Genomic DNA, 15317 nt, shown 5'->3' on the forward strand with positions numbered 1-15317 from the left:
TATAGCCACTGTTGTGCCTTCCTGGTGATTGCATCAATCTGTTGGGCCAAGGATAGACCTTCAGAGATGCTGACACCCAGGAGCTTGAAACTGCTCAATCTTTCCTCATTTGATCCCTCGATGAAGACTGGGGTATTTTCCTTCAAGTTCCCCTTTCTAAAACACTGTCCTATCTACTTGTCCTTGAAACATTGCCACTTTTTTCATTCATTGCAGACATTGAGTTGCAGGCATTGCTGGAAAGTTTACAATTTACTCTCTGTCCCTAATTACCTTTAAGGATGGGAGTGAATTATTTCCTTTTTGGCTCTGAATCAGATGACATTATATCATTCTGCATCCTTCTGAAAACCTTCTTGACTTTACATCAACAATAAATTTTGATTTGCTAGTCATTAATATATATTGCAAAGAACAGAGTGCCCAGCACCAATCCATGTAAGGCCACAATAATAGCACATATTTTGAAGATCTATTTATTCCTGCTGTGTTTTGATCCATTCAAATTCCATTTTTCAAGTTTGTGTTATCCCCAAACATAGGGATCTTTTCTATGGAAGTGCCATTCATGCATTCACTAGTACCCAATTTTTGGCCCACCTAGATATGCCCTCAAAAGTAGCGATCAGTCTTGTTGAATACAGTTTTCCAATTATGTGTTTCATGGAAGTCCATGCATCCAGTATTCTGAGCTCCACATATAGTACACAATGCCAATTGTTACCCTTTAAAATCTCATATTTGAGATGAAGTATCATTGAGAGTTCTAAAATCATTAAACTTTTGATGTCTGATATAAAATCCATTCCTTGGTTGCTCTTGTTCTCTCCATATTGCATTCTTTCAATTGCTTTGTACTTCTGATGAACATTGTGATTAGTCAATGGATTATATTTATAGGTGACATAAATATGGTAATCAAAGTTGGTTTAAAAATTATTTGAACAAATTGTAAATTTCAGAATAAAACGTATTAGAATCATAATCCAAATCAGTTATATTTATTGTACTTTCCAACAATATTTTATGCAGCATTCTTTATGTCCACTACTGAACAGGCCAGTAAACTGCTATTGCCAGTGGACTTGATTTTTGAAGTGAGGCTGCTGTTGTAAGTAAAAACAGAAATTGCTAGAGATTTGCAGCAAATCAGAGCTTCTACAAAAAGAAAGTCTCTTTGCAACGTCCTTTCATCAGAACTCACTCAGACACAAGATAATTGTGTTTTCATTTCCAAAGACACTGCATGATTACTGAGCATTTCCAGCATTTTCAGTTTTCTTTACAGTTTTTATTTCAGGTTTCCTATGTTGGTGATTTTTTCCCCCCTTTTTTGTGGCACAAGTAAGTAGGTTAAACAACAGTATACCCAGCAGGCTTCCATAGGTATTATTGTCATAGTGACAAGGTCTAATAATTAAGTTTATTGCGGAATGAACTTCAGAAAATAGACTGAAAATTATATTCCTATTATTCTTCAAAGTGAAGGCATTGAGAGACCAGAAAACACTTAGTAACTGGGCCCCAGTTTAACATCTCATTTGAAAGAGTACACTTCCAGTGATTACAGCACTCTCTTGGGACAGTAGTGCTGTGCCATATTAGACTTTTGTTATTAAATTGCTCATATGAATGGATCAGTTCTAAAATCCTACAAAAAGCAGTGGATATGGTGCAGTCCATCATGGGTAAAGCCCTCCTCATCATTAAGCATTCTCTTTGTCGCTCGAGAGCAGCATCCTCATCAGGGATATTCGCCACGCAGGATATGGTCTCTTCTCACTGTTGCCATCAGAAAGAACATACAGGAGTTTCAGGGCTCACACCATCAGGTTCAGGAATAGTTACTCCTCAACTATCAGGCTCTTGAACCAAAAGGGATAATTTCACTCAACTTCACTTCTTCATTAAAATGTTCCCACAATCTATGGACTCACTTTCAAGGACTCTACATCTTATGTTCTCAATATTTATTGCTTATTTATTATTATTGTATCTTTCGTATTTGCACAGTTTGTGTCTTGTGCACACGGATTGAACACCTAAAATGGTGAGGTCTTCCATTGATTCTATAATGGCTATTATTCTACCATGGATTTATTGAGTATGCCCACAAGAAAATGAATCTTAGGGTTGTATATGTGACATATGTACTTTGATAATGAGTTTACTTTGAACTTTGAACCTAACTTTTCTGCTGAAAGGCAGTCTATGTATATTGTTGCAAATGTTACGGGGCTCAAGTTATTTCACGTGTACACATGAAAAATAATTCCAGTTCAAAACCAAATAGACTTTTATTGGCTAGACCAGATTTTTGTTTTATTTTGTGTCTTTTCTGTTGACATAGGCTTCAAAGGCAAGTCAAAGCCCAATCTTTTAAAGCAAGAGACCAGTAGCATTGCTTGTGGCTTGCGTATCCTGTTTCGTATGTACACAGATGAAAATCGTAGTGATGCATGGGCGGAAGTTCAGCATCGATTATTAAAGTAAGTAACAATTCTTCTGACTGTAGTGGGAAAACTCAGCAATATTTTTGATGCTTCTCAATTTGTTAACAAACATTGTGTAATGGGGAGAGGGGAAACAAAATCACACCCATTCATCATAATTAGTAAAAAAAAAATTATGATATTTATTTGTGTATATGCCAATATTTAGGATTGCTGTGTAAACCTGCCGCTTTTGCTCATGAGTGTATGTCAGCTGTTCTGTGTGCTTGATTTCTGAAAGTCATAAAAGGGACAGGCCCTTTGGCCTATCTAATCTGTGCCAAAACCATTTAAACTGCCTACTTCCATCTACCTGCACTGGGACCATAGCCCTCCATACCCCTACCATTCATGTACCTATCCAAACTTCGCTTAAACATTGAAATCGAGCTCGCATTCACCACTTGCACTGGCAGCCTGTTCCACACTCTCACGACCTTCTGACTGAAGAAGTTTACCCTCATGTTCCCCTTAAACATTTTTCCTTTCACCCTTAACACTTGACCTCTATTTATAGTCCCAGCCAACCTCTTTGGAAAGAGACTGCTTGCATTTACTCTATCTATACCACTCATAATTTTGTATGCCTCTATCAAATCTCCTCTCAATCTTGTATGTTCTAAGGAATAAAGTCCTGACTTATTCAATCTTTCCTTACAACTCCGATCCTCTGGACTCAACAACATCCTTATAAATTTTCGCTGTACTCTTTCAACCTTGTTTACATCTTTCCTGTAGGTAGGTGATCAAAACTGCACACAATACTCTAAATTAGTTGTCACCAACATCTTACACAACTTCAACATAACACCCATCTCCAGTACTCAATACTTTGCTTTATGAAGGCCAATGTGCCAAAAGCTTGCTCTATGACCCTATCTACTTGTAATGCCACTTTCAATAAATTATGACCTGTATTCCCAGATCCCTTTGCTCTACCGCACTCACGGTGCCCTACCATTCACTGTGTAAGTCCTACCTTGGTTGATCCTATCAAAATACATCTGTCATTTTTCTGTCAATTCCAACTGTCATTTTTCAGTCCATTTTTCCAGTTGATGCCGATCCCTCTGTAAGCCATGATAGCTTTCCTTGCTGTCCACTAAACCCCCAATCCTGGTGTCATCTGCAGATTTGCTGATCCACTTAACCACATTATCATCCAGATGATTGATATAGATGACAAACAACAGTCCCAGCACCGATCCCTGCAGCACTCCACTAGTCACAGGCCTCCAATCAGAGAAGCAGTCATCTACTACAACTCACCAGCTTCTCCCCCAAAGCCAATGTCTAATCCAGTTTACTACATCATCTTGAATGCTAAGCAACTGAACCTTCTTGACCAACCTGCCATGCAAGACCTTGTCAATGCCTTGCTAAAGTCCCTGTAGACACCATCTACTGCCTTGCCTTCATCCACTTTCCTGGTAACTTGATCGAAAAACTCTTAAAATTGGTTAGATATGATCTACCATGCATGAAGCTGAAACCATGCTGACTATCCTTGATTAGTCAATGTTTACCCAAATACTCATATATTCGGTCCTTCTAATAGCTTTCCCACACTGATGTCAGACTCAGTAATTTGTACAAATTGACAGTGCTATATTGCTGCATTTTAAAAGATATAAGGATATCATTTACACTTGAGTCACCAACACCTCCCCAGTACTCAGTAATGTATTAAATTAACTCCAGTGACATCGATCAACCAAATTTCTTTCCTGTGGAATTATAACTTACTCTGAGCCATCATTCATGTCCACATTACAGTTAAGAATAGAGCCAAAAGATTTCTTCATCTTGAGCTACCTCTCTGACAGAACTCTTTAAAACTGTGGTTAAACCACATTTGGAATATTGTGTGCAGTTCTGCTTGCCACATTACAGAAAGGATGTGGAAGCTTTGGCGACGGTGCAGGAGTTCACTCAGACATTGCTTGGATTAAAATGTATTCCCTATAATGCGAGGTTGGACAAAATTCAGACTGGGTATATTAATAATTCAGCATGGATTAGATGGGCCAAAGGACCTGGTTTCTGTGCTGTAGTGTTTTATGACTAATATGGCTCTTGGATTGTTTTCTCTGGAGCTTCAGATGCTGAGGAGCAATCTACTAAGGTATATGAAATTATGAGACGCATAGGTTAGGTGGTCAATTTCATCTACAGGATGAAAATGTTCAAAACTGGAGAGCATAGCTTTAAGGTGAGGAGAGAATAAGACCATAAGATGTAGGAGCAGAATTAGGCCATTTCAACCATTAAGTCTGTTCCGCCATTTCATCATGGCTGATCCGATTTTCCTCTTGGCCCCAATCTCCTGCCTTCTCCCCATATCCTTTCACACCCTGACCAATCAAGAATCTATCAACCTCTGCCTTAAATATATACAGCCACCTGTGGCAAAGAATTCTACAGATTCACTCTCTGGCTAAAGAAATTCTTCTTCATCTCCATTCTAAAAGGACGCTCCTTTGTTCTGAGGCTGTGTCCTCTGGTCTTAGACTCTCCCACCATAGGACACATCCACACTAACGAGGCTTTTCACCATTCAATAGAGTTCAATGAGGTCACCTCTCAGTTATTAGAATTGTAGTGAATACAGGCCCAAAACCATCAGACGCTCTTTATATGACAAGCCATTCAATCCTGGGATCATTTTTGTGAACCTCTTTTGAACCTTCTCTAGTTTCACCATATCCTTTCTAAAATAAAGGGCCGACAACTGCTCACAGTACTCCAAGTGCGGCCTCACCAGTGCTTTATCAAGTGTCAGCATTACATCCTTGCTTGTATATTCTAGTCCTCGAATGCTAACATCATATTTGCCTTCCTCACTGTAGTCTCAACCTGCAAATTGACCTTTAGGGAATCCTGCCTAAGTCCCTTTGCACCTCAGCTTTTTGTATTTTCTCTCCATTTAGAAAATAGTCGACCCTTACATTTCTTCTGCCAAAGTGCATGACCATACACTTCCCAACACTTCCAGGTATTCCACTTGCCATTTGTTTGCCATTCTCCTAAGCGTCTGTCCTTCTGTGGCATCTTTACTTCCTCAAAGCTACCTGCCCCTTCACGTATTCTTCATAATGTCTGAAAACTTTGCAACAAAGCCATCAATTGGATCCTTAAGATGGCGTATTGAAGACATGCGACAACTTACTTGTGGTTTGAAAGCAACGGAATTCAATTGAAACCATTATTAATAACACATTTTTGAAGTAAATTGTGATAAACTATCACCGCGAACACTGAAGAAGTGAGTGAGACGAAAGCAAACTTGAGAGATGTGCCTGCTGTTGCGCTGCGGAGAAGTGGTCTCCCAGTCTACATCAGGTCTCAGCGATATACAGGAGGCCATATTGGGAGCACTGGACACAGTATATGAGCCCACAGACACAGTCTCACCTAGAAGCACTGTTTGGGGCCCTGAATGGTAGTGAGGGAGAAGGTGTAGGGGCAGGTGTTGCACTTGTTCCACTTGCAAGGAGAAGTGCTGGGAGGGACGAATGGACAAGGGAGTCACGTAGGGAGCGATCCCTGCGAAAGGTGAGGTGGCAGGTGCTTGATGGTGGGATCCCGTTGGAGATGGTGCTTCGCCGAGAACCTATGCTACGTCCGCCAGAAAAAATGGGATCTCCTGGTGGCTACCCATTTTAATTCCACTTCCCATTCCCATTCCAGTATGTCCAACCATGGTCTCCTCCATTTTTGTGATGAGGTAACACTTAGGTTAGAGGAACAATACCTAATATTCCATTTGGGTAGCCTCCAGCCTGATGGCATGAACATCGATTTCTCAACATTCTGGTAATGCCCCCAACCACCCCCCCCCCACTCCCACCTTCCTTCACCATTTCCTATCCCCTTTTCCCTCACACCTTGTCTCCTGGCCCACCCAGCGCTCCTCCCTTTTCTTTCTTCCGTGGCCTTCTGCCTCTTTCAGCTATCAACTTCCAAGTTCTTTACTTCATCCCTCCCCCTTCAGGTTTCACCTGTCACCTTGTGTTTCGCTCTCCGCCCACATTTTAAATCTATTCCTCGGCTGTTTCTCCCCAGTCCTGCTGAAGGGTTTTGGCCTGAAACGTCGACCGTACTCTTTTCCATAGATGCTGCTTGGCCTGCTGAGTTCCTCCAGCATTTTGTTTGTGTTGTTTGTATTTCTAGCATTCGCACATTTTCTTGTTTGTATTCAAAAATTTGATGGTTTGCAACTAAGCTGTATACTGTATATTTTTATACACTACTGCACATATAGTGATGTTTGTGAACTGTATTTAATTGATTGATTCCAACTATTATCTTTCAATAGTGTTTGCAGTGAAGCTCTCAGCTACTTCCTCACACTTACCTCAGAAAGTCATCGAGAAGCCTGGACAAATCTCTTGCTACTATTTTTAACTAAAGTCCTTAAAATAAATGATGAAAGGGTAAGAATCATAATTAAAACAAACCATTTTAGAAAATAGAGATATTTTATTAATTATGATGAGTCTTTAGTTAATGCAGAAAAGTTGGGCACTTTCATTAGGCAATTAATATTTTTGAGTTGGAAGACTACAGGTTTAAGTCTCACTCCAGCAATGAAGTGCTTAAAGGCTAGCACTCCACTGCAGTAGTGCAAGAATGGTGCACTGTTGAAGGTATTGACTTACAGATGAGGCCCTGTCTTCTCTTGCATATGGCTGTAAAAGATTCCATTCCATTGTTTTTTTAAAAATGGGTTAGCTTATTTCAGTGTTCTGGTCAGTATTTTATCCCTCAAATTACAACAAATCATCTGATCATCTCCAGGTTGCTGTATCTAGGGAGCTGTCTATGTCGCTATACTTACGGCACCAACATAGCATCCCACAACTCCCTAACCCTAACCATATGTCCTTGGAATGTGGGAAGAAACCGAAGCATCTGGAAGACACCTAGTGGTCACAGAGAGAACATACAAGTTCCATGCAGACAGTGGCAGAAATCAATCCATTGATGGTGCTGCAAAGTAATTGTGATAATAGCTACACTACCATGCCACCCCTTATGCCTATCCCTCTTATAATGCCTCATAATCTTGTACATCTCTATCAATCACTTCTTATCCTCCTTTGCATCAAAGGGAAAATCTCCTCTGCACTCTCTCTAATGTTTTCACATTCTTCTTTTAATTAGGTGACAAAAACTGAACATAAAACTCAAAATGTGATTTTTATAGAGTACAACATTACCTCACAGCTCTTGAACTCATTCCCTGTTTAATGAAGCCAACAAACCATTTGTCGTTCTATCATTTTGCATGGCAGCTTTGAGGGATTTATGGAGTTGGACCCCAAGATTCTTCAGCTACTCCACTCTGCTAAGAATCCTGCCACTAACCTTGTATTCTGCTTTAAGTTCATCCTTCCAAATGTATCGATTGATACTTCTCAGGAATTAACTCCATCTGCCCCTTAGCAACTCAATCTGTATCCTATCAATGTCCTGTTCTCACCTATGACAACCTTTACACACTCCACAACACTAACCTTCGTGTCATCTTTCTAACCCACCCTTCCAATTCCAATTCTTCATCCAAGACATTAATAAAAAAACCTACAAAAAGCAGGGATTCCAGAACAGATCCCTGCAGATCATCACAGGTCACCAACATCCAGGCAGATAAACATTTAATGTTCAGTGTCATAGTCTTTTGGCACTGACAGTTGGTGACCTTTTCCAGTCTCAGTCATCTCACAATATTGTTACAGACGTATAATTAAGTGCTGACTGAGTGGTTTTCACTTAGAAAATTATCCCAACTAGCAGCAGTTCACTGTTCATAATCACTGTTGAACATTTAATCCAAAATTTCTAATATATCCTGGTAAAACTGATCGCTAAATTACAAGTGCTAATTGTTTTTCCTGCAATATACAATGTCATCCTTGTTAACATAGCCTACACATCTGCTTACCAATAAAAATGAATACACGTTTGAGCAAAGCCGTTTTATTAAGATCAAGTGACATTAATAGTGTTTATATCAACCAAGTTAGCATATTTTTCAGTGTCATGAAGATTGAATGTACAAATTTTCAGTGCATTAAGACTGAGAACCAATAAAGCACTGAGCACAAGGGGGTCAAAGGATTGTTAACAATTTACATATGGAATCAACTCTTGATTTTGCTTCATTTCTAGTGAAATAGGTTGCTTTTGAAAACAGATAATTTACCAATGTAACATTAGGGATATTGATTACACCTGGATAAATATGTGCAAGCTACTTTATGTTGATACTGTATGTCCATTTTAAAATGATTTATCTTTCCTATGTTTCCATTCCAGTTCAAGGCCCATGCATCAAGGTACTACCCCCTTTTGTGTGAAATTATGCAGTTTAATCTGATTCCTGAATTGAGGGCTGTTCTACGGAAGTTTTATCTCCGCATTGGTTTAGTCTTTAAAATATCTCATCCTTCAGAGCAAGAGCATGGATGCACCAACAAGGAATGATAACCGATCTTAGCTGAGGCATTCTTGTCTATAAATCTGAAAAGGACCAGACATTTTGCCTACTTTGATTCTCTCCTCCTGCCTCGATCCTCCTTGATCTTTTTGTAAAGGATGGTGCTTAAATCTGTTGATTTAACCTGCCTAAAGATGTGGATAAGTGAACTGTGAACTAAGTTCAAACTGATTTATTTTATTGAATTAATTATCTGAAGATATAGACTGAATGCTGACACGCGCTGAGCATGGAATCGTCACATATTGAAATGTTATTTGTGTCGAGAAGAACGCTGAGACTCAGATGGAACATAAAGAGGATACAGTGAACGTCCTATAATGGAGAAATATTTAAATGAGTACTGTGGTTTGACAATGAGTAATATATATGCTGTAAGGGAAATATAATCTTGTTGCATCTTACAGGCAGGTTAGAAAGTATAATTAATTTTGAGTTTCTTACAGATACTAGCAGGTCTCTTGAGCATTATTTAGTAACTATTTTTTGTTTGCACAGCTCAAGATCTTTAGTTACAATGACCATCCTTCTGTGAAATCTGTTGTACAGAGATACAAATCTGTAAAATACAATTTTAACACTATATAGTTCTTCCAGAATGAATTTCTTTTATTTCATTATTTTCTGTTAATTTGTTGGAGTCACTGCAATTTTGTTGTTCACTGTATGCACTGGGTTGTTTTTGCTTTTGGCTTTTGTGAATATTTTACAATTTTCTTTAATATTGCTCATGCAGATGCATTGGACCCTGGGAGCTATGTGCTTAATTGTTAGTGAAAGGAGGCACTAAGGCCATTACATTAATACATTTAGTGAAATGGTTACCCTGTCAATAAAGATGAGTTTTCCCTACCTGTATATTACAGATTGGGGCCTATTATTTAAACAAAATGATTGATCCTGTCAACTGGAACTTGAATCATTGCAGGTTGATCTGAGGTGCATCTGCACTGACAAAACTGTGTCCATGTTTAATGTAGGTTCTACTGTCTATGTATAAAATTGATGTTAAATTAAATATATTGAATAATGAGTCAGTTTTGGGGCTTGGGATGATGAAATATATTGAAATCTAATTATTAAGAGGCTGTGAACGGGGCTTTAATTAAAAAAAAATAAGTGGATACAGGAGTTCCAAGCATTCCTCGTCACTGTGGATGTAGAAAATAAATATTTGGAGAAGGATGAAATATATATGGTACAGACATGTAAAGTTTTCTATGTAAAAAAATGTACAACTTTCTGTACAATATTGGTTATCATCTGGCGTATTCTAATCAGGTCATAGCTCAATAAAGTTTTGAACTCTCTTTTATCAGTGCAGTCCTCTTTTGGTTGGTAGAACTCTGACCTTTCATTTGCATCTTTTTCAGCATGCCAAGTCTAAGCTTCACCTGAACGGACAACTCATTGCTGTCATTTTAGTTTGTGATACCAGTGAAGGAACTAGAACGTTTCACGTGTGATGTACATGTCAGAGCCAGCAGGGCCTTGTGAACAGAACTGAAATCTCATCCTCTGTTCTGGTGGTGCCCAGAATATCAAGACAAGGAATTAAATTGGAGCCGTAGTGACCACTTTCAGATCAAGTTGTCAACCTGAGCAACACCCAAACTGCTGGAGGAACTCGGTGGATCAGGCTGCATTTATGGAGGGAAATGGACAGTCAGTGTTTCAGGTCAGGACCCTTCATCAGGACTAGATAAAAAGAGGGGAGGAGCTAGTATGAAAAGGTGAGGGAAAGGGGTGGGACAAGAGCAGGTAGCTATAGGAGAATCCAGGGGATGATTAGCAGGAGAGGGAGCGTGGGAATGGTGTCAGAAGCTGGGAGGTGATGGGTGGAAGTGACAAATGGCTAAAGATGAAATCTGATAGGAGAGGACAGTGGATTATGGAATAAAGGGAAGGTGAGAAGCAGAACGAGAGGAAGGAATGCATTGGAAATGTGCAGATCAAGAGGGCAGGGGAAAAGGAGAAGGGGTAATGGGGCATGTGGGATAAGGGGGTGGGAGAGAAAGGGCTAGGCAGAGAGGAATGGTGTCCTGAAGTCAGAGAAATTGGTGTTTAAGCAGTTAGGTTGTAGACTACCAAATGGAATATGATGTACTGTTCTTCTAATCTGTATTGAGCCTCACCTTGGCAGTAGAGGAGGCCATGGACTGACATATAGTGAAATTAAAATCACTGGTCATTGGCTGTTACATAGAATAGTATAGACTCTTCAGACTGTGATGTGCCAACCTTTTAACGTACTGCAAGTCAATCTAACCCACTTAGCCATCCATTTTTTTCACCCATGTGTGTATCTAAAAGTCTGTTAAATCTCCTGAATGCATCTCTCACCCCAGCAGTGTGTTCAGTGCACTTACCACTTCTACTGTTTTAAAAAAAACCTCTGATAACTCCCTCCCATCCCGATACTTCTCTCCAATCACCATAAAATTATGCCCTCTTGTATTAGTCATTGACGTCCTGAAGTAAAAGGCTGTCTGTGCTTCTCATTATCTTAAACACCTCTATCAAGTCACCTCTCATCATCTTCCACTCCAAAGAGAAAAGCCCTGGCTCGTTCAACCTTCCCTCAAAAGACATTCTCTCTAATCCAGACAGCATCGCTTGCTAAATCTCGGCACTCTCTCTAAAGCTTCCACACAGCGGATGAAGGTGTTCAACAAAGCCATTTCCCTAACACCTCCCCCCCCCACCCCCCCCATCTCTGTGAGTCCGCTGGGATCAGCGGATTCAATAAATAGTACCGTTGGATACACGTGAAGCTTTGAAGGACTTTTAGGGCCGTGATTGGTAGTGAGGGATGAGATGTAGGGGCAGTTGTAACGTTTTGCATGATTGAGGTGATAAATGCCTGGAGGTCCAGGGAATCGGGATGGGATGAGTGGACAAGGGAGTCACGTAGCATGTGATCTCTGCGGAAAGCTGTCCCTGATGGTGGGATCCCATTTGATATTGCAGAGAATGATAGGTTGGACGCGGACGTCACAGGATGATAAGGGGAGCTCTATCCCTGTTACGTCTGAGGGTATGGGGTGAAGGCAGATTTGTGAGAGATGGAGAAGATATGGGGGAGAGCAACAGCGGTGGTAGTTGGGCATGGAGCCCTGCTTTCTGGGGGTGGAGAGAGAGCATCTCGGATGTCCTGGAGTGGGAAGTATCACCACAAGAGCAGGTGTAGTGGAGCCAGAGGAACTGAAAGAAGGGAATTGCATCCTTACAAGTGACAAGGTGGGAAGAGGTGTAGTCACCGTAACTTCAGTAGTCAGTAAGTTTGCAAAAGATGTCCATGGAGAGAGATCAAGAAAGTTGTTAAAGGTGGACTTGGTGAACTTGAGGGCAGAGTTGGGCTGCGATGCCAGTCTGGGTTCTAAATGTAGCCGTATCCAATGAAAAGAAAGGCATAGCTGCGGAGCATGCTAGTTCTCATAGCTACACTTTTGGTTTGGTGAAAGTAGGAAGAGCCACAAATAAAATGTGAAGGGTGAATACCAGTTTTGATAGACAGGAGGGTGGTGGTGGATGGGAATTCTTTGGGACCAGTTCTGCCAGATAGAATCTAACCCATCTTGATCTCCAGCTGAGGTGCCTGCATCTTGCATTTCAGTATTTGTCCAGCTTGTTGCATGGCAATGACGTATATCCAGCAAAGTGGAAAATTGTCCTGGTCTATTTGTCTACCAAATGCAGAAGAAAGCAAATCAGGTTACTATTGACCAGAGTTTCCCAACCTTTTTTAGCCCATCATACTTGCCAATGCTCCTCTTAATCACAATATACTTTCCAGTGCCCCAAACTGTAAAAATGTATGTTTACTATATGCTAACATGAGAAAAATTATTCTCCTTTAAGTTTTTATTTGTCTTTAAACCTAGCTTACACAGTACCTGTGTACTGTCCAGCAGCTTCAATATCAATGTGATCCTTAAGTTTGGTGGTTTTTAGCAAGAGTTGAAATATCTGATCAAGTTTATCTGATCTGATTTAAGGCCTCTTGTGTAACAATGTCCAAGCAGTTTTTGTTTTTTTTTGTGAATAAGTGGTTCAGTGCACTGAAGCCTCTTTCAACAAGGTAGGACAATGGAAATGCAATGAAGCAAATAAGCAATGCCATGCCTAATATTCTTGAGTTGATTACTGAATGAAACACTCGAGTCTTCAAAGATTTTTTATCAGTTCCCAAAAGGGCATGAATGCATCTCAGACAGTTTCCTTTTGAGAGACACCTGACTTCTGTGTACAACAGCAAACATTCGAACTGTTCATCATTCTCAATACAAAGCTCTCGAAATAGTTGAGAATGGAGGGTGTGGGACTTACTTTAATTTAACACTGTTATAACAGTATTTAATGAGTTGTGCAGCCCAATCACTTAGGTTGTTGTCTGTGAACTACAAAGTGAATGGTAAAAAGCGGCCCACTTTCAGGAGCGGGCAGCGGAGTGCGCAGGAGCAGAGTGCTGGGCTTTGGCTCAGCGGGCTTCGGCGCAAGAGGACTTCGGCAAGAAGCCTGTTTTTCATTTATTCTGACTAATCTGGGATCAGGTAATGGGGGAGATGGTTAGAGCACTGGTGTGCTCCGTATGCAGTATGTGGGAGGTCAGGGTCAACACAGTTGTCCCTGATGACCACACCTCTGTAATAGGTGCATTCAGCTGCAGCTCCTATCAGACCGAGTTAGGGAATTGGAGCAGGAGCTGGATGAACTACGGATCATTCGAGAGGCAGAGGCAGAGATAGATAAGAGTTATCGGGAGGTAATCACACCGAAAAGACAGGAGGTAGGCAAATGGGTGACAGTCAAGAGAGGCAGGGGGAGGAGACAGAGAGAGAAGAGCACCCCTGTGGCCGTTCCCATCAAAAATAAGTATACCGTTTTGGATACTGTTGGTGGGGATGACCTACCAGGAACAAACTGCAGTGGTCCTGTCTCTGGCACTGAGGTTGGACCCTCGACTAGGAAGGGGAGGAGGGAAGAGAAGAGAGCGGTATTGATAGGGGATTCTATAGTCAGGGGGGCGGATAGGAGATTTAGTGGGGAAGATTGGGAGTCTCGGATGGTATGTTGCTTCCCTAGTGCCGGGGTCCGAGACATCTCAGATCGGGTGCAGGTTATTCTCGAGAGGGAGGGCAAGAATCCAGATGTTATGGTCCATGTAGGGACCAATGACGTGGGTAGGATGAGTGAGGAGTTCAGGGAGTTAGGTGCGAAGCTGAAGAGCAGGACCTCCAGGATAACAATCTCAGGATTGCTACCTGTGCCACGTGCAAGTGAGGCAAGGAACAGAAAGAATATAAAGATTAATAAGTGGCTGAGAGGATGGTGCAGGAGGGAGGGCTTCAGGTCTGTAGATAATTGGGCTTTGTTCCAGGGAAGGTGGGATCTGTTCCGAACGGACGGTTTACACCTGAACTGGAGCGGTACTAACATTCTTGCAGGGAAGTTTGCTAGTGCTTCTTGGGGGGTGGGGGGGGGTTTAAACTAAATTTGCAGGGGGCGGGGATCCAGAATGTGAGAGAGGATAGCGAGAGGAAGAATAAAGGACAGGTGGGGACTACACGGTTCCGGAATATTAAGTGTGTAGTAGAGAAAGGTGAGGCGGAACAAGTGATAAGGAGGACACATGTACAGAGGGATGGTCTGACGGAACATGGAGTTAAATGTGTTGAAAGAATACGTAAAGTTAGGAAGGACAACAAATTTCTAGGGGCATATAGCCCGATGGGAGTTCGGGGAGCTGGGTTAAGCACAATAGGCAGCGATTCAAACAGAGAGAGGAGAAATGGGCTAAAAATTCTATATCTGAATGTACGAAGTGTCAGAAATAAGGCGGATGAGCTTGAAGCCCAGGTGCGCATGGGTAACTATGATGTTGTTGGGATAACGGAGACATGGCTGCAGGGAGATCAGACCTGGGAAATGAATGTACAAGGGTATACGTGCTATCGTAGGGACAGAAATGTGGGCAGAGGGGGTGGGGTGGCCCTGTTGGTGAGGAATGAGATTCAGTCCTTTGCGAGGGGGGACATAGGGTCAGGAGAAGTAGAGTCTGTCTGGATAGAACTGAGGAACAGTAAGGGCAAAAGGACCCAAATGGGTGTTGTCTACAGGCCACCAAACAGTAGCATGGATATTGGGTGCAAGTTGAATAGGGAGTTAACATTGGCATGTGGCAAAGGTAATGTCGCAGTAGTTATGGGGGATTTCAACATGCAGGTGAACTGGGAGAATCAGGTTGGTGCTGGTCCACAGGATAGGGAGTTTGTAGAGTGCCTACGGGATGCATTCTTGGAACAGCTTGTACGAGAGCTGAC

General features: G+C 41.4%; 1 protein-coding gene across 5 annotated transcripts in view; it reads left to right on the top strand.

The window, feature by feature from the left end:
* Positions 1-10309, top strand: part of arfgef1 (ADP-ribosylation factor guanine nucleotide-exchange factor 1 (brefeldin A-inhibited)) — a 192857-nt gene extending 182548 nt beyond the window's left edge. For all 5 annotated transcript variants that reach the window (XM_073041032.1, XM_073041023.1, XM_073041041.1 and 2 more), the window contains 3 exons: positions 2351-2489; positions 6811-6928; positions 8814-10309. In XM_073041032.1, the coding sequence (XP_072897133.1) occupies positions 2351-2489; positions 6811-6928; positions 8814-8981 (425 nt within the window). In that variant the 3' untranslated portion in view covers positions 8982-10309. The remainder of the gene's footprint in view (positions 1-2350; positions 2490-6810; positions 6929-8813) is intronic.
* Positions 10310-15317: the final 5008 nt, after the last annotated feature.

Source organism: Hemitrygon akajei, chromosome 1, assembly GCF_048418815.1.
Source record: "Hemitrygon akajei chromosome 1, sHemAka1.3, whole genome shotgun sequence".
In the NCBI taxonomy this organism is placed as follows: domain Eukaryota; kingdom Metazoa; phylum Chordata; class Chondrichthyes; order Myliobatiformes; family Dasyatidae; genus Hemitrygon; species Hemitrygon akajei.